The sequence below is a fragment of the Bombina bombina genome, chromosome 3, assembly GCF_027579735.1.
Source record: "Bombina bombina isolate aBomBom1 chromosome 3, aBomBom1.pri, whole genome shotgun sequence".
NCBI classification, from domain to species: domain Eukaryota; kingdom Metazoa; phylum Chordata; class Amphibia; order Anura; family Bombinatoridae; genus Bombina; species Bombina bombina.
In genome coordinates, this window is record NC_069501.1 from 793878156 (window position 1) to 793893488 (window position 15333).

Here is a 15333-nt window from a genome sequence, read left to right on the forward strand (position 1 = left end):
TGATACCGCTGCTGTTTTGAATCAGAGACAGTGAGGCCACAGTGTGAGGAGTCAAGTGCAGTTTCAGCCTGCAGAGCCAGACAGAGCTGGAACCGGGTAAGAAATAAAAAATGGGATGGCAGCTCCTTTGTTTAGAGATCCCAGACCCCCACACATTAAAATATATGTCCTAGTTACATTTGATAGAGCACCTGTGAGCACAGAACTAGCACATTTAACCAGGGCATATAATTTCAATGTGTGGGGGTCTGGGATGAAGGCTGAGCTGCGATATACTCTCTGTGCTAAATGCTTTTGCACAGAGTTAACAGTGAAATTGTATGTGTGCACCGTGCACACCAGCCCCCCTTCTGCTGCTGGAGTCAAGGATGGAGTTCAGAGGCATGTGGGCTGCGCTGCAGCACATCTAGCTGCCGATGTTTACACTACCCTCTAGCCACTGCACTGAGAGTCATAAATGTCCCCTTATCAGCTCTCCCAGTCAGCAGTCAGTGCTTGCTTGTGTGGGAGTCCCCAGCATTTGTAAGGGAGTGTGAATATCGGCAAACCTTCCATGTGTGAGTGACAGCATGCAAGGAGGAGAGCTAAATGTTAAAGTGCACATCTGTGATCAAATAAAAGGTCATCTGGGATCAAACATAAATGTTAAGCCACTTTAAACAATTTTATTTAAGCAGTGGAACTCAGAACACATTTCTATTACTGTAAACACCACTGTACTTTAGGCATAATGACTTCATAATAAAGTGCTTTATAGTAACTAAGGTTCTCATGATTCACTTTGTATTAGTTCTAAGGTTTTGCTTGTCTTATTATAACTGTGATAGCCTAACCCCTTATAGCAACCATGATATCAGACTATTTGTGAAATAAGATACAGTTCCTACAATATTGGGACCAGACTGTAGAACACAATTTTGTAGCTCAATACAAGCCCAGACCAGGTTATTTTTAACAGTATCAGTGCTTAATCTATAGACTTGCAGCACCCATTAAATGAAGTAAACTATGAGTACTTGAGTTAAATACAGATATAGTTTCTGTATATGTGATATTAAAATCTTTAAAATCATACCTAGGTAGGCTCAGGAGCATCAATACACAACTGAGAGCTAGCTGGTGATTGGGGAATACACATACAGTATATGCCTCTTGTCATTGGCTCACTCAATATGTTCAGCTAGCTCACAGTAGTGCATTGCTGCTCCTGAGCCTACCATGGGTTACTGGTCAACAAAAGGATACCCACAAAATTAAGCAAATTTGATAACAGAAGTAAATTGGCATATTGTATACAATTACATGCACTATCTGTAATATCATAGTTTAATTTTTACTTTCTGTCCCTTTAAAACCCCATATAACTCCCTTATTTAAAATGTTCTTTTCAACCAAGCATCACATGACCCAGGGTAAGTTAAAGGCTCTTTTTATTTGTATCCTCAAAACCAGGCACCAGCTGTCCTTCACCAATATACTGGACAATCTGTGATTTTAACCCCTTGTCTCTCCCTCACTACTTTCTGCTCCATACTTTAGTGCATATAGGCATGGGGATTTTATTTTTTTGCACAAGCACTTGTTAATTTACAATATTTAGTTTATGTAAAGGGACAGTCAAGTTTAAAAATTGTTTTCATGATTTAAATAGGGCATGTAATTTTAAACAACTTTACAATTTACTTTTATAACCAATTTAGCTTTGTTCTCTTGGAATTCTTAGTTGAAAGCTAAACCTAGGAGGTTCATATGCTCATTTCTTAGACCTTGAAGGCCGCCTCTAATCTGAAAGCATTTTGATAGGGCTTGAGTGCATTAGTTCATGTGTTTCTTATAGATAACATTGAGCTCAGGCACGTGAAGCTCCTAGGAGTCAGCAATGATTTTCTAAAAATGCAAGTCTGTCAAAAGAACTGAAATAAGGGGGCAGTTTGCAGAGGCTTAGATACAAGGTAATCACAGTGGTAAAAGTATATGAATATAACTGTGTTGGTTGTGCAAAACTGGGGAATGGGTAATAAAGGGATTATCTATCTTTTTAAACAATATAAATTCTGGTGTTTACTGTCCCTTTAAGGAAAAAAATTGTCTCTTTATATGGCAATTAAAAACATGGTGAGGAGCGGCATATGAGGTGGGAGGGGCCTAGGAGGTAGGTAGGTGGAGCAAAGAGGAGGTGGGGGGGCCCTGCCACACTTTTGCCCGGGGGCCCTGGTTGGTCTCAGTCCGCCCCTGCAAATGTTGGCGGTTTCAATTAAGATACACAAGATCTAACTTTCGGAAGCTTGGTGTTTTGTGCTAACTCATGCCGTGTGTTATTGGAACGGAGGGATGGAATTTCTTACCCCTCTGCACACGTAAATATATGGCTAACCTGTTAAAAGCAATATATTCTGTCTTATATGGACGGTATTAACAAAAGGTATTTTGGCAAACCGAAAAGTCTAGGAACTGCTATCTCATCTGTACTGTGCTCCTGGATATGGTTCACAGCAGCTCCCTTATCAGGAGAACTTTAACATACTGTGCAATACTGTTTGTTTTATTCTGTATCCTCCCTATTCTAAGTTGCAACTATATATCGGTACATTTAGGACCTTGGAGTGGGGGACCTAACATAGATCCTATTTATTTTTCATGACACCAGAAACTATGATAAATAGTGGTGCCCTCTGAAATGGTGTTGTTAGGTACCTTCCGGTCCAAATCTACCTTTTAGAGCATGCTCTATCTATGTATTTAATTTTGTTTTGGTGACCTATATGCAATCTTGGTTGAATTATCTGAATTTGCAAACTTATGACATTCACTGTGTTCTATTTACTTAATATAGAGGTGTGTCACACAAACATAGATCCTCACGGTATACTAAGTTGGCTGATTTGTGCAAATTCTTGCATGCCAACCTCTGGTGGAGGTGTTGTTTGCGGTATAGGTTATTTTGTACATAAATAAGCATAGGTCTCAGACTTTTGTTTCAAGATACTTAGCATAACGCATCCTATGTACTGATTTGATACAGCTCCTGTGCATAGCTAAAGGTTATTTATTTGTTTGCTAACCCGTTACATGTTTGTAGGAACAATACTGCACTGAAAAAAATTTTCTAGACATTTATGTTTAGTTGGGCATTATGACCCAAAAATAAAAATTGGATGCTGAAATCCCTGTCTTTCGTGTAGTTATTTATTTTTGACACTACACATCTCTTTCTTTAACTGATAGTGTTATAAAATTTAAAGGGTCTGCATTCTAATCCTGTATATGAGGTTTAAACTAGGTCAATTACCATACCTGGTGTATTTCTTACTATTTTTACAGCCTGACTCCCCTATTCATGTATATATTTTTCATAATTTATGTTTTCTTTGTTAATATGGACCCTGTTAAGAAGTGGGGAAAGTTAATTTCTTCCTCAGGATAAAACAAGCAAGACTAAATCTGGTTCCACTCTCGCGGCAAGAGGAGATCTGCCTTTCTTGGGAAATCTGTTGATTTGGAAATCCAAGAAGAAGCCCAAATCAATTCAAAGGAAGTCTGATACAAGTTTAGTGCATCCCACTTTATATGGACAATTTAAGTGTTTTTAAGAGACTATGAATGTCAGAGTTGTGAACATTGTTTCTAAGTATTACATGATAGGCTTTCTTAAGCTACCATGGTCAAGATTGTTTTACTTTGCAGATTGTTCAAGCCTTCCCTACCTTCTGGTCATTTTTCTATTAAACCAGCAGGTGACTGGTACCAAAATGTTTACTTTTACTGGTTTGTTTACTTTTACTTATTCTAGTTTAACATCAGCGTATAAAATGAAAAATGAGATATCCCAGTCTTTTTTAAAGTTAAAATAGACCTTTATTTTCTTATTACATCTGAACTAAGAAATTACTAAGGGCCAGTAGCTTTCCTTGAATTTTGTCTTTGTTGTTTCCTTGGACCCTGATGTAATAAGAAATTAAAGGTCCCTTTTAACTTTAAAAGCCTGGGTGTATATTGGTTGTGGCAAATCCTAGTCTTCAAAATCTAATTTTCACATGAAATCATTACAGCTAATCCTTTTAGCACCAGTTTATTGTAACTTTAGAATTTTACCTGAGTTGATTTATATATCAAATGATGCAGAACTTCAGTTGATATTTGGTAAAAGACAGATGCTTCCAATTAAGTTACATAAAGCCAAGTTGGACTGTATTCCTACAGATACTAGTTTATTTAGTTGGAGTGCAATCTTCTACAAGCTCAATAAATGTGGTAAGAACATAAGTCCACTCTGCTGATAAACTGCTCTGATTTCCAGAATATTTATCATACCTGAAAACCATTTGTTTAAGAATCATGTCAACGTGATAACATAATGGTTGTTACTTTCATCAGCTCTCAGAGATGGGCTCCCTTAGAGCTGCAGTGGAGGAAGTGTCTCCAGAACATATATATATATATATATATATATATACTCTAAATTATTTGCTTACTCAAGTTATTAAAGAATAAATCAAGGAGGCCAAACTGCATTGGCCTGGCCATGGAAGACCTGTTTTTTCAGGTCCTGTACACTAGTCAGGCAGTAATATGTATTTCCCTAGTTATCCCAGTCTTCTGCCTAAAGGCCAATTTGATTTTCCAGACTTAAAGGTGCTTGCATTGAGGATGAGGTAAGCAAACCCTGAGTTCTGACAAGCCAATTTAATGTATGATAACCCTTCATCCTCCATGTACGAGCCAGCCCATCTTTATTTCAGCACCTGGGTATTGCTTGCTGATTGGTAGCTAAATGTAGCCACCAATCAACAAGCGCTATCCAGGCTTCTGAACCAAAAATGGGTCAGCTCCTATGCTTACATTCCTGCTTTTTCAAATAAAGATACCAAGAGTATGAAGACAAATCAATAATAGGAGTAAATTAGAAAGTTGCTTAAAATTGCCTGCTCTATCTGAATCACAAAAGAAAAAATGTAGGTTCAGTGTCCCTTTCAGTTCCTTCATGGGATTCGCATTAGTTTCTGCATTCTTGCAGTGTTAGCCCTTTATACACATAACTTTTTATAATCATTAACCTTAAAGGGACACTGAACCCATTTTTTTTCTTTTATGATTCAGATAGAGCATGCAATTTTAGGCAATGTTCTAATTTACTCCTATTATCAATTTTTCTTCGTTCTCTTGCTATCTTTATTTGAAAAAGAAGGCATCAAAGTTTTTGGTTCAGACCACCGGACAGCACTTGTTTATTGGTGGGTGAATTTATCCACCAATCCGCAAGAACAACCCAGGTTGTTCACATAAATGGGTCGGCATCTAAACTTACATCCTTGCTTTTCAAATAAAGATACCAAGAGAATGACAAAAGTTTGATAATATGAGCTGCTTTAAATTGCATGCTCTATCTGAATCCCAAAATGAAAAATTTGGGTTCAGTGTCCCTTTAATAAAACTAGATTTCATGAACTGTATACGACTACTATTTACAGAATTTCTATATTTTCTAATCCAGATAATTGAACCAATGCAGATGTGGCTTATAGTTATCAACAATATAATAAATCAGTATTAGCTATTTAATATCTAACACTTCTTTTACAGTTACACATAGTTATAAGTTAGCAATGTAATAATAAAACAGTCTAATGCATTTTCTCATTGCACTTTTATATACCTTTTGCAGAATAGTTGATTCTGGAATTTTATTTAATTATTTTTCTTTGTAATGTACTATTTATAAATACCCATTTGAAATAGCTGATTTAGCCGGTGGTATCCCAACCTACACTGAAATTTCTATACTGGAGTCTAGGCTATTGACAAGCCTATGTAAACACAGCCAGCAGAAGAAATTGCACTCAGTGAGATGCAGTAATACAATGTTAATTTCCATCTATAGGGGAGGAGAGTCCACGGCTTCATTCATTATTAGTGGGATTTAAGAACCTGGCCATCAAGAGGAGGCAAAGATACCCCAGCCAAAGGTTTAAATACCTCCCCCACTTCCCTCATCCCCTAGTCATTCTTTGCCTTTCATCAAAGGAGGTGGCAGAGAGGTGTCAGAAATTCGGAGGTCTCTTATGAGGGGTTCTACCCTTCACTATGGGACAGGAGTTTAAGTGGCCCTTTATGCTTCTCAACTTGAGGGCCTGGGTCATTTTAACAGCTCCTTTAGCGATCAGCGTTGACGAGTTTCACAGATTGCTTCTTCTCTCAAGTCCATGTCAAGAGCGCAGCTTACTACTTGTCACACTTGAAGAGCCGTTTTCCTGTTCCATGGCATAGATTCTGGTAAGATCGTTTCATTTTTACATAATGATAACACAAAAGCAGGGCCACAGTGTGGCGCCTTTATCTTTATAGAACCAAAGGGTAATATTCCTATGAGGGGATTATTGAGCAGGAGGGTGGTATGTTCATAAGTTTATTATGTGATTGCTGCGTTATGTGCAAAGACGCAGCTCTGGCATTTTGTGGAACTGACAGGTTCTCTTCCAGGAGTTTTGCGCTGTCTTTTTTTGGCGCATTTTCTCATCGGCAGGGGCAGTCCTGCGTTGTCATCCTTGTGACCGGATGGGGCTTCTTCACTTCCGGTCTGATCTGCGATGGAGGAGATGAAGCGGTTTCTGAGTCCACGGTTCATAGGAGGTGGTAAGTGCCCCGGCCAGTGGTGGTTATAAAGGTGCCTGTTCTAGTCTTTTTTTTCTACAAAGCTATGGAGGATTCTGACGCGTTAGAGTGTACTCCTCTTTAGCTTGGTCTTATACCTGTGTTTATTGTGAGGTTTTGGTAGACCAGCCTGTGCAACTGTGTTCCACATGCCTTGAGAAGGCTACGACTTCCAAACATAAGAGAATGTCTAGCACTACTGAGCCGTCCACCTCTGAGGGTTCTCCGTCCCGTGAGGTGCGTTCCCCATTGGCGTCCCCTATACCACATGCAGTGCCCCAGAGTCCGACTGTTACCCCTTCGGGGGAAATTGCTTGGCCACCGGACTTTGCGGACCAGCTTGAAACTGCAGTCGCTAAGGTGATCCATGCTGTCCATTCTGCTAAGCGCAAGCGTAGAGCTTTTCATAGCGGCCCGACCCAGGAGTTGTGTCTGTCGGACACCCCAGTGGGGTTGTACGATGACAAGGCCCAATCCAACGCGTCGGAAGAGGCCCTTTCGGGTCGGAGTCCGCGTCATCTAAACCTCCGGCAGCGGAGGAACCCAGTTTTCGGTTTAAAATGGAGAACTTGCGATTTTTGTTAAAGCAAGTGCTGGCTACCTTAGAGGTTCCGGAACCCAAAATACCAGAGGAGCCCTCCATTCCTAAGTTGGATATGGTTTATGAGGACAGGGTGGTTCCCCAGACCTTTCCGGTTCCTGTCAAGATGGCGAACATTATTGAAAATGAGTGGGAGTGACTAGGTTCTTCCTTTTCTCCTTCTTCTCAATTTAAAAAGCTTTTCCCCTTCCCGGAGGCACAGCTAGAGTTGTGGGGGACCATTCCCAAGGTGGATGGGGCCATCTCCACGCTCGCTAAGCGCACAACGATTCCTTTAGAGGATAGTTCTTCATTCAAGAAGCGTTTGGATAAGAAGTTGGAAAACATGTTGCGAAAGATGTTTTAACAAACGCGGTTTGTTTTTCAACCGGCAGCGGCAGTAGCCGCGGTTGCTGGAGCTGCGTCATATTGGTGCGATGCATTATTTGATATGATTGAGGGTGAACCCTCTTTCGAAGAGGTGCAGGAAAAGGCCCTAAAGGTGGCCAATTCTTTCATTCGTGACGCTAATATGTAGATTATTCGCCTGAACGCCAAGGTGTCCGGTTTTTCGGGTTCTAGCACGCAGAGCTCTGTGGCTAAAATCTTGGTTGGCGGACATGACCTCTAAGACGAGGCTGTTGTCTTTGCCTTTCAAGGGCAAGATCTTGTTCGGTCCGGGTTTCCACGGTTACAGGAGGCAAGGGTGCCTTCCTTCCCCAGGATAAGAAGGCAAAGCCTAAGAGTGCTAATTTTCGTCCCTTTCACAGGGATAAGACGCAACGTGCTCAGCCCACCGCAAAATCCAATCCAAGGGTGCCTGGAAGCCTGCTCAAGCTTGGAACAGGTCTAAGCAGCAGAGACTAAGTCCGCATGAAGGGGCGGCCCCCGACTGGTCTGCGGACCCAGTTTGGGGCACATTGTCTCTGTTCTTAGATGCCTGGTTGCAGGACGTTCGGGACCCCTGGGTTCTGGAGACAGTAACCCAGGGTTGCAGGATAGGGTTTAAGTCCTCTCCGCCCAGGGGCAGATTCCTGCTGTCAAACCTGTCTTTAAGGCTGAAAAAAAGAGAGGCCTTTCTGGGTTGCATGTGGGATCTCTCCGCTGTAGGGGTTATTGTACCAGTACCCCAGGCAAAAAGGGGTCTAGGATATTACTCCAATTTGTTTGTGGTCCCAAAGAAGGAGGGCATGTTCCACCCGATTCTGGGCCTCAAATGTTTAAACAAGTTCCTGTCCGTTCCATCTTTCGAAATGGAAACGGTAAGATCCATTCTGCCCCTAGTTCAAGAGGGGCAGCTAATGACCTCTATAGACTTGCTAATGCCTACCTTCATGTTCCGATTCACAGGGACCATTTCAAGTTCCTCAGATGTGCCTTTCTGGATCAGCATTTCCAGTCCATGGCTCTTTCCTTCGGTCTGGCGATGGCCCAGAGAGTCTTCTCGAAGGTTCTGGGGGCCCTTCTAGCAGTAGCCAGATCCCAGGGCATTGTGGTGGTGCCGTACCTGGATGCCATCCTGGTTCAGGCGCCGTCATCCCATCTAGCAGAGGCCCACACCAGGGTCCTGCTGCAGTAACTTTAATCTCACGGTTGGAAGATCAATCTAGAGAAGAGTTCTCTAGTTCCCAGTACCAGGGTGGAGTTCTTGGGCACGATCATAGACTCCGTGTTCATGAAGATGTTTCTCACGGACAAGTAACGCACAATGATGGCATCTACCTGTCTTGCCCTCCAGTCTACAGTGAGACCATCTGTAGCTCAGTGCATGGAGATGATTGGGTTCATGGTATACAGCATGGACATAATTCCATTCGCCAGGTTTCATCTCAGACCTCTTCAATTGTGCATGTTGAGACAGTGGAATGGTGATCATTCCGATCTGTCGCAGCCGCTCAGCGGACTCAGCTTTCCCTCTCCTGGTGGATCCGCCCGGATAACCTGTCCATGGGGACATCCTTCCTGAGACCGTCCTGGGAGATTGTGACCACGGACGCGAGTCTGGTGGGATGGGGAGCTGTCTGGGGTGCCAGGATGGCACAAGGGAAATGGTCTCGCTTAGAGTCCCTTCTTCCAATAAATATTCTGGAGCTTCAAGCGATCTACAATGATCTGGAGGCATGGCCTCGTCTGAGAAACTTCAGCTTTATCAGGTTCCAGACGGACAATATCACCTCGGTGGCTAACATCAACCACCAAGGAGGCACGAGGAGCTCCCTGGCAATGAGGGAGGTGTATCGGATACTGGAGTGGGCGGAGACCCACAACAGTTCGCTCTCTGCGATCCACATCCCGGGTGTGGACAACTGGGAGGCGGATTTTCTCAGCAGGCAGACCTTTCACCTGGTCACCTGGGGGAATGGTCTCTTCACCCCAAGGTGTTTGCGGAGATCTGTCTCAGATGGGGGACGCCGGAGATCGATCTCATGGCGTCCAGATTGAACTGCAACCTTCCCCAATACGGATCGAGGTCGAGGGACACCCAGGCGGAGCTAATAGAAGCATTGGCAATTCCTTGGGGGTTCGGTCTAGTATACATATTCCCTCCGTTACCGCTTCTTCCTCGTGTAGTGGCGCAAATAAAGCAGGAGAGAGCGTCTTCCATTCTGATTTCTCCTTCGTGGCCAAGGAGGACGTGGTTCGCAGATCTGGTGGGGATGTCATCCTCTCTGCCGTGGAGGTTACCCTGTCACAGAGATCTGCTGGGGTCCTTTTCAACATCAAAATCTCGATTATCTGAGGCTGACTGCATAGAGATTGAATGCTTAGTCTTGGCAAAAAGGGGTTTTGCGGAAAATGTGATTGACACACTGGTTCAGGCAAGAAAGCCGGTCACTCGTCGCATCTATCATAAGGTGTGGAGGACTTACTTGTCCTGGTTTGAGACTCATGGCTACCCTTGGCACAGGGTGAGGGTATCTAGGATTTTGTCCTTTTTTCAAGAAGAATTGGAGAAGGGTCTTGTCGCTAGTTCCCTAAAGGGGCAAATTTCGGCTTTATCTGTTCTGTTACACAGGAGATTCGCTGATCTCCCTGACATACAATCCTATGTTCAGGCTCTATCTCGAATCAGGCCTGTCTTTAAGCAGTCTGCTCCCCCTTGGAGCTTAAACTTGGTACTTAAGGTCTTGCAGAAGGTTCCGTTTGAATCTATGCATTCTCTTGACATAAAGATTCTATCATGGAAGGTTCTCTTTCTGTTGGCCATTGCATCGGAACGCAGAGTTTCTGAGCTGGCGGCCTTGCAATATGAGCCTCCTTATCTGGTGTTTCATTTGGATAAGGCTGTTTTTCGCACTGGTGTGTGGTTTCTCCCCTAGGTGGTGTCTAACCGAAACATCAATCAGGAGATAGTCGTTCCTTCTTTATGTCCTAATCCTTCTTCTCCTAAGGAGAGGTTGCTTCATAATCTGGACGTGGTTCGTGCCTTAAAATTTTATCTTCAGGCCACAAAGGATTTCAGACAATCTAACTCTCTTTTTGTCATGTATTCAGGGAAGCTTCTGATACTTCTTTGTCTTTTTGGCTGAGGAGCCTGATCCGCTTGGCCTATGAGACAGCAGGTCATAAACCTCCTCAGAGGAATACGGCTCATTCCACTAGAGCGGTAGCTTCATCTTGGGCCTTCAAGAATGAGGCTTCTATGGAGCAGATTTGCAAGCCGGCTACCTGGTCCTCCTTGCATACCTTCACTAAGTTTTACAAATTTGACGTTTATGCTTCTGCGGAAGCGGTTTTTGGGAGAAAGGCTCTACAGGCTGTGGTGCCCTCAGATTAAGGGTCCGCCTTTTGTCCACCCGGTTTCATTCAGTGTCCTCTAGAGCTTGGGTATATGTTCCCACTAGTAATGAATGAAGCCGTGGACTCTCCTCCCCTTAAGATGGAAAACATAAATTATGCTTACCTGATCATTTTATTTCCATTGAGGGGAGGAGAGTCCACGGGCCCCCCCTGTAGCTCCGATGGGCGGACCTAAATTTTATATTCTCTTCTGGCACCATTTATACCCTAATATTTCTCCTACTGTTCCTTGTTCCCTCTGCTGAATGACTGGGGGATGAGGGGAGTGGGGGAGGTATTTAAGCCTTTGGCTGGGGTGTCTTTGCCTCCTCCTGATGGCCAGGTTCTTAATTCCCACTAGTAATGAATGAAGCTGTGGTCTCTCCTCACCTCGATGGAAATAAAATTATCAGGTAAGCATAATTTATGTTTTTCCATTGTTCTTTCTAAGTATTGAGCTTTGGTTTACAGACAAATATAAGATAAGGAAGCATGTGTGTGTACACATAGTGATAATATAATAAAATCTGATATTACCTGAAGCTCAACCCATTGTAATAAGATGTGGTTTATAAGCACAAAACCAGCTACTTCATATACACAAATAGACCTGAAAAATGATAACACTATTTACAGTGTACTTTAATTATTTTGCATATTAAATTAATATCTTTTTCTCTTCAGGTCTCCCTCGCTCTCGCAGTCAGACTTGTCTTCCCGAATTGCTTAGGTTCCTTGGACAGAATGTCCATGCACGAAAAAACAAAAATGTTGACATCCTCTGGCAAGCTGCTGAGGTACCCTCTGCCATTGTATATTGCTGCATTATATTTTTTTACATTATACAATGTAATTCTAGCTTCCCACATCATTTAATAAACCATTTTTGCTGAAGATAATTAGTAGATACACATCAAAAACATGTTATTCTTCACTTTATTGCAGTTTTTAATTAATTAATTATATATATATATATATATATATATATATATATATATATATATATATATATATATATATATATATATATATATATATATATATATATATATAAGGAAGGAAACAAAGAACTCCTCTGCACTCCAGACAGGATAAGATAAAATTTCTTTATTTATTTGCGCAGCTTAAAAACATATATCCATATACAGCAGCGAGTAAAATCACATGTAGAAAAGGAAAACAGGGAGAACATCACCCTCCTGTGACATCATACGCGTTTCATGCCTCTGGGGCACTTGTTCACTGATGGAGAACAGGTGGTGAATAGGCTCATTATAAGGAGTATAACATCCAATGAAAAAACATCAATTAAAATGTCAAAAATTAACCCCTAAGATACCTCTACTAAATATATAGTGTTAGCTTTGTGAGCAGACTAGAGTTAAATGTGGTGCGTCATAACATGGATGGCATTTAACAGCTTATGTAGTGTAAACCAAAACAGCACAAAGATGTCAAAACTTGCTCCAGTCAGATTAAAGGGCAAGTGTAGTGCTCGAATTCTGGCACCACCTTTGCTGTAAGTCTATGGACCTGAGGAGTTCTCTGCCCTGGTGAGATAATCTAACAAGTGTTGTCAGCACAGCGAGGTCCCTAAAAGAATTTTAGAAAGGAACATTTTAGATTGGTCTCACTATGCAGGGTTCTGCCCATGGAGGAGAGACACATACTTGCAATATAATGCTGAAAAAGATTTTGTGTGATTTCTCCCCAAACTGGGGAGTTTTTGATCACCAGGGCCCTATCTGTTTAACATCTGCATATGGGTTAAACACATGTATAAAGTACTGCAGGGAGCCACAGAGAACTGATGGTCCAGAGAGGACAAAGCCAGTGAGCCAATTAGCAGCAGCAGGTTTGATAGCTCTAAAATTACATGTATGCAATCTTTTGCAGCATGTATGTAATCTTTTGCAGCATATATGTAATATTTTGCACTATATTGGCCCTTTACCTTTGGCAGTGAATTTACAATAATGGATGTTGTTTCATTAAATGTAATACAAATGTTATTTATAATTTAAAAGGAAAAAAAAAACCTTAACGTGATGGGTTTTTTTTCAACTAGCTTAAAGGGACATAAAACAAGTTGGGATAGAGACAAAATATAGTAATATGTACTTTAATTACTTTACCTGCAAATTTATACTGCAGTGCCTCGCCATTAACCCTTTCTTTTTAGTTTCTGAATTGTAAAGCGCTAACTCCCCCCACACAATTCCTTTTATGGCTGTATCTTTATCTATGGTTGCTTTTGGTAGAATACAAAAGTGAATCGGGATTATCTGCTGGAGCATGCCTAGAAGCTGTGAACTCATTGAAATACAATGCCTGTGTCTAAACACTGATAGGGGGGGGGTGGATTTGGCTGCCCCAGGCTGCTTTGCTATGTAATTCATTTTGCTTATTTTTGAAAATTATTTTAAAATACTTGCCAGCAATTTTTAAACTATTTTTTAAGCAAATAATTTTTAATTAATTAGCCCTTTTAGGATATGCACAGATCTCAACCTGTTTTATGTCCCTTTAAGTTGCAGCTCTGGGCAGACCTATAAGTGTCATCATTTTGTTTTAGATATGCCGACGACTAAATGGTGTCCGGTTTACAAGCTGTAAGAGTGCCAAGGACCGTACGGCTATGTCAGTGACCCTGGAGCAGTGTTTGATCCTACAGCACGAGTATGGCATGGCGCCTCAGGTGTTCACACAGGCACTGGAGTGCATGCGCAGGTAAGCAAAGTAATGCTTGCTGCTCATTACAGCTTCCCTTACCCCTCAAATTGAGAACTAGGTGAACTACAGATGTGAATTTTCCCAGAATAATTTGGTATTTTCAGCCTAAAAAAATGTATAATATTGTTTATTTGACACCTTGATGGGCACTGGAAAGTAAAACTTAAAATATTTCTCCATTGTCCTGTCCCCCTGATATTTACATATTAAGGTACAATTCTTATAAAACTACACAATAGTCTATTTTTCAGTAAGCACAGCACTAACAATTTATTTAATGCCCATGTAAACTATACAGTTAAATAAACACCATCTCCTCTCCGTCCTGCATGGGGATTCGGTTTTATGGTTATATCGGCAACCCAGGAGAGGTGCACAGCAGGCACTCTGATACTATCTGGGATACAAGGCAACCAATCTTCTAGGGACAGTAAACCTATATATGTTCTGCTCCCTGCTAAAAAAGTTTACCAAACTGCATCATCAGGTGCACTTTTCTGTCACCCATCTGTAGGCTGTATGCGGAGCAGAAGGCTTGCTGTCTATTTACAATTATAGAGTAGGCAGGCGTTAAAGCATCTGATTGGCTGTTCTGCCAGTCTCATGTTGTGGGGGGCTGGCAGCATTTACCAGCAAGAATCAGTGGCGTCACTAGGGTTGGCGTCACCCGGTGCGGTAAGTTATGGTGTCACCCTCCCCCAGAAAGCAGACACACACAAAAACACAGGCACACACATATACAAACACTCGGACACACTTAAAAACACACTCCGATGCACACACAAACACTCAGAAACACACTCAGACACACACACAAAAACACTCAGACACACACACAAACACTCAGACACACACACACACACAAACACTCAGACTAGGGTTGCCACCTTTCTTGGAAGAAAATACCGGCCTTGCTCATTAACATAAATTTGAATAAATAATTAAACAGCATAACTCAAAAACTAAAGCTGATAGGACTGATTTTAAATGCTCATTTGTTTATAACTATTATTTATCAAACTCAGAAGCAGTTTCACTTTGACAGGGGCTTTCTTTCAATATTTATTCTTTATTTTCTACATTAACATGAACCTTAAAAATACCGGCCGTGTCGGTAAAATACCAGCTGGGTGGCAACCCTAACTCAGACACACACACAAAAACACTGAGATACACACACAAACACTCACACACACAAAAACACTGAGACACACACAAAACACTGAGACACACACACACAAAAACACTCAGACAGACACACATACAAAATATGTAAACTGCACTGCATTAATTATAAAGCTCATGCCTAGAGCTGCTCCCTGGCTCAGCAGAGCATCAAATGAAAGATAAACAGAGCACTCTAAAATAAATCACTAAAGAAAAGGTTTAGGCGCGCAAACTATGAAAATTCTGCTCTCTGACTCTGTTCCAAGTCTGTCAGTGCACAGCCCCGGCCCGTATGCCTACCGCTTCTTATGGCCAATCAGCTCTGCACTCTGCCCACCCCCAGACCCCCACCCGCCCTCCCCTCCTACCTCTTCAGTGTGCACTTAGTGTACCGTAACCGTACCGGTCTGGTGAGCATCATACGT

At 41.9% G+C, this 15333-nt stretch overlaps 1 protein-coding gene across 3 annotated transcripts in view; it reads left to right on the forward strand.

Annotated features, from left to right (window-relative positions):
- The window catches only part of INPP4A (inositol polyphosphate-4-phosphatase type I A), a 430069-nt gene that overhangs the window by 378700 nt on the left and 36036 nt on the right, over window positions 1–15333 (forward strand). For all 3 annotated transcript variants that reach the window (XM_053707704.1, XM_053707705.1, XM_053707706.1), the window contains 2 exons: window positions 11693–11805; window positions 13584–13738. In XM_053707704.1, the coding sequence (XP_053563679.1) occupies window positions 11693–11805; window positions 13584–13738 (268 nt within the window). The remainder of the gene's footprint in view (window positions 1–11692; window positions 11806–13583; window positions 13739–15333) is intronic.